Genomic DNA, 7,740 nt, shown 5'->3' on the forward strand with positions numbered 1-7,740 from the left:
ATGCACAGCGTGACGAGGTGTGAACATGCACAGCGTGACGAGGTGTGAACACACACAGCGTGACGAGGTGTGAACACACAGTGTGACGAGGTGTGAACACACACAGCGTGACGAGGTGTGAACACACACACAGTGTGACGAGGTGTGAACACACACAGCGTGACGAGGTGTGAACACACACACAGCGTGACGAGGTGTGAACACACACAGCGTGACGAGGTGTGAACACAGTGTGACGAGGTGTGAACACACACAGCGTGACGAGGTGTGAACACACACACAGTGTGACGAGGTGTGAACACACACAGCGTGACGAGGTGTGAACAAGCACAGCGTGACGAGGTGTGAACACACACAGCGTGACGAGGTGTGAACACACACAGCGTGACGAGGTGTGAACACGCACAGTGTGACGAGGTGTGAACATACACAGTGTGTGATGAGGTGTGAACACACACAGCGTGTGACGAGGTGTGAACACACACCGTGACGAGGTGTGAACACACACACACAGTGTGACGAGGTGTGAACACGCACACACAGTGTGACGAGGTGTGAACACACACAGCGTGACGAGGTGTGAACACACAAAGCGTGACGAGGTGTGAACACACACAGTGTGACGAGGTGTGAACACACACAGTGTGACGAGGTGTGAACACACACACAGTGTGACGAGGTGTGAACACACACACAGTGTGACGAGGTGTGAACACACACAGTGTGACGAGGTGTGAACACATAGTGTGACGAGGTGTGAACACACACAGTGTGACGAGGTGTGAACACACACAGTGTGACGAGGTGTAACACACACAGTGTGACGAGGTGTAACACACACACAGTGTGACGAGGTGTGAACACACACAGTGTGACGAGGTGTAACACACACACAGTGTGACGAGCTGTGAACACACACAGTGTGACGAGGTGTAACACACACACAGTGTGACGAGGTGTAACACACACACAGTGTGACGAGCTGTGAACACACATTGTAACGAGGTGTGATCACACAGTGTGTGACGAGGTGTGAACACACACACAGTGTGACGAGGTGTGAACACACACACAGTGTGACGAGGTGTGAACACACAGTGTGACGAGGTGTGAACACACACATTGTAACGAGGTGTGAACACAGTGTGACGAGGTGTGAACACACACACAGTGTGACGAGGTGTGAACACACATTGTAACGAGGTGTGATCACACAGTGTGTGACGAGGTGTAACACACACACAGCGTGACGAGGTGTGAACGAGGTGTGAACACGGAGTGATTGGGAACCCAGCAATAATGATCATTTCATTCACGCACGACTTGACCGTGGTAAAATCCTCTATACAAAAATAATAATTAAGGGGACGTCCATAAATGACGTCACGCGACTTTGGGTCATTCGGTAAAGTCACGGATAAAGGTTTCAAAGGAAATAAAATTAACTACGACGTTTCGATCCCAACACCAAGAAAATGAATTCCTGCAGTCATGAAAGTTTTAAGTCTTAAAATTGTATTTCTTACACTTGGCCAAAATAATGGGGTGGAGGGTATCGCGTGATTTCAAGAGGAGATTTTATATACACACCACCACACCTGGCTAAAGCAATTAACCACTCAATTAATTAAGGTGCTAAGTGGAGGCACGTGGCTGGGCTAAACCATTTAAATACTCACGCGCCACCCGCTAAAGCAATTAACCACTCAGTTAATTAAGGTGCTAAGTGGAGGCACGTGGCTGGGCTAAGACATTTAAATACTGACACGTGACACACCAGCTAGGTACTTTGAACACAGCACGTGGCTGGGCTAAGACATTCAAATACTGACACGTGACACCCGCTAGGCACTTTGAACACAGTACGTGGCTGGGCTAAGACATTTAAATACTGACACGTGACACACTCGCTAGGCACTTTGAACACAGCACGTGGCTGGGCTAAGACATTTAAATACTGACACGTGACACACCAGCTAGGCACTTTGAACACAGCACGTGGCTGGGCTAAGACATTTAAATACTGACACGTTACACCCCCACCCCCACACGCACAGCAGCGGTGGTGGTGGTGACGGTGGTGGTGGTGGAATCTGCTCCTCCGCTTCTCAGTTGACGAAATTTTTTTTTATCTGCCGTTGTAGCGATGGAGAATGTAAAATCTCCGCTGGAAGTGAGTAGATAACCCCCCTCTCTCTCGTTCAGCGCTCCCCCATCTCTCCCCATCTCTCTCTCTCTCTCCCCCTACCCCGACTCTCTCCCCCATCCACCTCCCGTACCGCGCGTCCTTCATTTCCGCAGTTTTGACTTCAGCAGCCAAAGTGCGTCTCTGTGTTGTCTCTCTCTCTGTGTCTCTGTGTTGTTGCTGTGTCTCTCTCTATCTGTGTCGTTGCTGTGTCTCTCTCTGTGTCTCTGTGCTGTGTCTCTCTCTCTCTGTGTCTCTGTGTTGTTCCTGTGTCTTTATCTGTGTCTCTGTGTTGTTGCTGTGTCTCTCTCTCTGTGTCTCTGTGTTGTTGCTGTGTCTCTCTCTCTATCTGTGTTGTTGCTGTGTCTCTCTGTGTCTCTGTGTTGTTGCTGTGTCTCTCTCTCTATCTGTGTTGTTGCTGTGTCTCTCTCTCTGTGTCTCTGTGTTGTTGCTGTGTCCCTCTATCTGTGTTGTTGCTGTGTCTCTCTCTCTGTGTCTCTGTGTTGTTGCTGTGTCTCTCTCTCTATCTGTGTTGTTGCTGTGTCTCTCTGTGTGTCTCTGTGTTGTTGCTGTGTGTCTCTATCTGTGTTGTTGCTGTGTCTCTCTCTCTATCTGTGTTGCTGTGTCTCTCTCTGTGTCTCTGTGTTGCTGTGTCTCTCTCTATCTGTGTCTCTCTCTGTGTTGTTGCTGTGTGTCTCTCTCTATTTGTGTCTCTCTCTGTGTCTCTGTGTTGTTGCTGTGTGTCTCTCTCTATCTGTGTTGTTGCTGTGTGTCTCTCTCTATCTGTGTCTCTCTCTGTGTCTCTGTGTTGTTGCTGTGTCTCTCTCTTTGTGTCTCTGTGTTGTTGCTGTGTGTCTCTCTCTATCTGTGTCTCTCTCTGTGTCTCTGTGTTGTTGCTGTGTATCTCTATCTGTGTCTCTGTGTTATTGCTGTGTCTCTCTCTATCTGTGTCTCTGTGGTGTGCCTCTCTCTGTGTCTCTGTGTTGTTGCTGTGTCTCTCTATCTGTGTCTCTCTGTGTCTCTGTGTTGTTGCTGTGTGTTTCTATCTGTGTCTCTCTCTGTGTTGTTGCTGTGTGTCTCTCTCTATCTGTGTCTCTCTCTGTGTCTCTGTGTTGTTGCTGTGTCTCTCTCTATCTGTGTCTCTGTGTTATTGCTGTGTCTCTCTCTATCTGTGTCTCTGTGGTGTGCCTCTCTCTGTGTCTCTGTGTTGTTGCTGTCTCTCTCTCTGTGTCTCTGTGTTGTTGCTGTGTTTCTCTCTCTCTGTGTTTCTCTCTGTGTTGTTGCTGTGTCTCTCTCTTTGTGTCTGTCTCTGTGTTCTCTCTCTGTGTCTCTGTGTTGTCTCTCTCTCTGTGTCTGTGTGTCTATGTTGTGTGTCTCTGTGTGTCTCTGTGTTAGCAGTGGTGTAGGCAATTCCAACAAGACCTACATCTCTGCTTTATTGACCTGGTCAAGGCCTATGATACCATCAGTAGGCCTGGGCTCTGGGTTGCTCTTCGTGCTTTTGGAGTACCTGACCCTCTGCTCACGATCATTAAGGACCTTCATGATGGTGAGCGGACCCGGGTAAAACTACGTGGCCGGGAGTCAGAGCCATTCCCTGTACACCTTGGGGTGCGACAGGGATGTCCTCTGGCTCCCACATGATTTAACATCTATTTTGACCACGTAGTTCGTGAAACCTTCAGTAGCTGTACCAGAGGAATTTCCATCTGGTACAGATACAATGGGAGGCTGGTCGATGCCCGGGTGCAGTCAAGGGATGGCTCCCTATTGGTCAACCACGTTATGTATGCCGACGACCTGGTAATTGGGGTTCACTCAGAGGAGGCGTTGGAGGTGCTGCTGCTGAAACTGGAGTGTGCCACTAAGAGGTGGGGCCTTACCATCAGCCCCACCAAAATGAAGCACCTGCCTGGGTATTTTGTACCATCGGGCACTCCACCCCCAAAACTCCCAATCGGTGATGGGACAGTTGTGGAGAGAGTGGAGAGTTTCCCATACCTGGGCAGTGTGCTCATGGCCGGCTCCGGTTTAACAGCAGAGGTCTCACTCCGAATCAGTCGAGCGGCATTATCTTTTCATCGGTTGCGTAACGCTGTGTGGAAGCTACATGGTCTGTCGCTCCACATCTCTACGCTTGCGAAACATGGACCCCCCTAATGGTATATCTTCGCCGGTTAAAAACATTTAGGCTGGCCTGCCTACGATCAATCCTGCGTTTAACCAGGCTGGATTGTGTGAGCAGCTCACAAATCCTCGAAAGATCTGGACAAAGTCCCATCGGTGAGCTCCTCCAGGCAGGCAAGGCTGCGTTGGCTGGGTCATGTAGCCTGCATGCCCAGCCACCGCATGCCTAAACAGCTTTTGTTCGGCCGGATTGAGGGGGCTAAACGGGCGCGGCACGGGCTAGAGAAGAGATGGAGTGATGTGGTACAGAAAGACGTGGACCTGAGTGGACTTGCCGATGACCGGTACCAGCGGTGTCAAGATCGGCCTCTGTGGAGGAGGCTCGTGAAGGACGCTGCAGGCCAGTTGGAGGCAGTCGCCCTCCAACAACAACGGAGGGCGGAGGAGCGACGCTCACAACAACGAGCGGAGCGCCGGGTGGCTAAAGCACAGCAGGTTGGCACAGTAGGGGGCACAGGTGGTGCATCAGCCAGTCATCTCAGTCAGTCAACCCGTGGCACCTGCTGGGTCTACCCCGTGACCCCCTGCCAGCGGGCATTCGACACTTCACGTGGCCTCAGGGTGCACATGGCCTGGCACAAGCGTCGTGGTGACGTCACCGCCACTTAGTGGCGAACGGCGGTTGTTGTTGTTGTCTCTGTGTTATCTCTCTGTGTCTGTGGCGAGGGGTGATGCAGCGGGCCGTGAGCGGTGTGCTCCCTCTCCACGCCCCCACGCTACGTCCTGATGACACCCAAACGGGCAGAATCATTCTTCGTTACATTTTCAGAAAAGGCAAACAGCGATGGTGCTGCTGCTGCTGATGATGATGCTGCTTGTTACTGCATTATGATGGGTGATGATGGATGCTGCTGATGATGATGATGCTGCTTGTTACTGCATGATGATGGGCGATGATGGTGCTGCTGCTGCTGATGATGATGCTGCTTGTTACTGCATGATGATGGGTGATGATGGTGCTGCTGCTGATGATGATGATGCTTGTTACTGCATGATGATGGGTGATGATGGTGCTGCTGCTGATGATGATGATGCTTGTTACTGCATGATGATGGGTGATGATGGATGCTGCTGCTGATGATGCTGCTTGTTACTGCATGATGATGGGTGATGATGGATGCTGCTGATGATGATGATGCTGCGTGATGATGATGAATAGGGGAGTGTATTGCCTAGAGCTCCTGTGTTATCTCCCGCAGCTGCAGCAGCAGCTGGAGCTGCAGCAGCAGCAGCTGGAATTCCAGCAGCAGCAGCTGGAGCTGCAGCAGCAGCAGCAGCTGAGGCGTCAGCAGGAGGAGCTGCTTTTCCAGCAGCTGGACGCGAGCCTGGAGCTGCACCTGGTGATGAGACTTCAGCACCACGAGTGGCTGGAGCAGGCGGAGCTCCGGCAACAGCAGCAGGAGCTGCAGCAGCATCTGGAGCTGCGGCACCAGCAGGCGCTGGAGCAACAGCAGCAGGAGCTGCAGCAGCAGCTGCGCAAGCAGCAGCAGCCGCTGGAACTTCGGCAGCAGCAGCAGCCGCTGGAGCTGCGACACCAGCAGCAGCTGGCGCAGCAGCAGCAGCTGGAGCTGGAGCTGCAGCAGCAGCTGGAGCTGCTGCAGCAGCAGCATCAGCTGGAGCAGCAGCAGCAGCAGCAGCAGCGGTTTGAGTTTGAGGAGCAGCAGCTGGACCCACACCTGGAGCTGCACCTGGTGCTGAGGCACCGGCAGCATCAGCGGCCGCAGCAGCTGGCGCTCCGGGAGCAGCAGCGGCTGGAGCAGCTGGATCTTCGGGAGCAGCAGCGGCAGCAGCGGCTGGAGCATCCGGAGTGGCAGCAAGCTCCAGCGGATGGAGCATGACCTGGAGCATGTGGAGCGGCAAGCTGCCGCTGCCGCTGCTCCTCGGTGAGCATCCAAACGACGTCAATCAGCCGACGCTGACACCGAGAGTGGTGGTGCTGGGGGTAGCGGTGGTGGTGGTGTCAAGAAGCCGCTGTTTGCTTCTCTTGGACAGCCGCTCAGCGTGCAGCAGCACGATCACAGCCAGATGCTGAGTGAGCTCTTGAGTCGAAAGTGATTGGGGGGGGGGGGCAATAAGCCAATTGCTTGACCGCATTCATTTTTTTATTTTTCCATCCCCATAGGAGATACTCTGCAGCGACACAAGCGCCGGTGCTTTTGCCGAGATTGTTGACAAAGCACGCTGGCCTTGAACCAGTTGATGCGTGCTGCTGTATGCCTCTTCGTGCTTACCTGCAGCGTGGAAAATAAAGACGATTTCTTGTCTTCTGTCCGGGCCACTTTATCACAGTTCGTTACACAACACTCGCCTGCTAGGCCCGTCGCTCGTTCGCTCCCTCACTCGCCTCGTCCTTATCCTATTACTACACTCCTTCACGATCCTATTACTACCCTCCTTCACGATCCTATTACTAAACTCCTTCCCGATCCTATTACTACACTCCTTCACGATCTTATTCACTACTCTCCTTCCCGATCCTATTACTACACTCCTTCCCGATCCTATTACTACCCTCCTTCATGATCCTATTCACTACTCTCCTTCCCGATCCTATTACTACTCTCCTTCACGATCCTATTACTACTCTCCTTCCCAATCCTATTACTACCCTCCTTCACGATCCTATTCACTACTCTCCTTCACGATCCTATTCACTACTCTCCTTCCCGATCCTATTCACTATTCTCCTTCCCAATCCTATTCACTACTCTCCTTCCCAATCCTATTCACTACTCTCCTTCCCTACTCTCCCCGTTTCACCCCTCCCGGCTGCCGTGTCTCGCCGTGTCTCAGCGGTCCCCGGGGGGTCAAGCGTGCCGACGTACGGACCGCGCTTAACCCCCTAGTGGCCCTACCCTAGGCAGCTACGCAGGGCCACACAGGGCCACTCTCAGCCTGGCGAGCTTGGCCGGTCCGGCTTCGGCTTCTCTCGTCCTCTGTCTTCATCGACTCGACCCCCTAGCGGCCCTATCCTAGGCAGCTACGCAGGGCCACACAGGGCTACTCTCAGCCTGGTGAGCTTGGCCGGTCCGGCTTCGGCTTCTCTCGTCCTCTGTCTTCATCGACTCGACCCCCTAGCGACCCTATCCTAGGCAGCTACGCAGGGCCACACAGGGCCACTCTCAGCCTGGTGAGCTTGGCCGGGTCCGGCTTCGGCTTCTCTCGTCCTCTGTCTTCATCGACTCGACCCCCTAGTGGCCCTACCCTAGGCAGCTACGCAGGGCCACACAGGGCCACTCTCAGCCTGGCGAGCTTGGCCGGTCCGGCTTCGGCTTCTCTCGTCCTCTGTCTTCATCGACTCGACCCCTCCGGCTCGTCTTGCCCCTCTCTCTCTCGTGTGTCCCTCGTGACCCCTCCCAGGTCTCCCC

General features: G+C 53.3%; 1 protein-coding gene across 1 annotated transcript; it reads left to right on the forward strand.

The window, feature by feature from the left end:
- Window positions 1-1,802: 1,802 nt before the first annotated feature.
- Window positions 1,803-6,641, forward strand: LOC142919828 (uncharacterized). The gene is made up of 2 exons (XM_076062482.1): window positions 1,803-2,173; window positions 5,572-6,641. Exons 1-2 carry the CDS (start codon window positions 2,147-2,149, stop codon window positions 6,208-6,210), a joined length of 666 nt encoding a protein of 221 aa, XP_075918597.1. The 5' UTR covers window positions 1,803-2,146; the 3' UTR covers window positions 6,211-6,641.
- Window positions 6,642-7,740: the final 1,099 nt, after the last annotated feature.

This window comes from Petromyzon marinus, unplaced genomic scaffold (genome assembly GCF_048934315.1).
Source record: "Petromyzon marinus isolate PM22_M1 ecotype Great Lakes invasive population unplaced genomic scaffold, UKy_Petmar_22M1.pri1.0 PM_G_Scaffold_62, whole genome shotgun sequence".
NCBI lineage: Eukaryota > Metazoa > Chordata > Hyperoartia > Petromyzontiformes > Petromyzontidae > Petromyzon > Petromyzon marinus.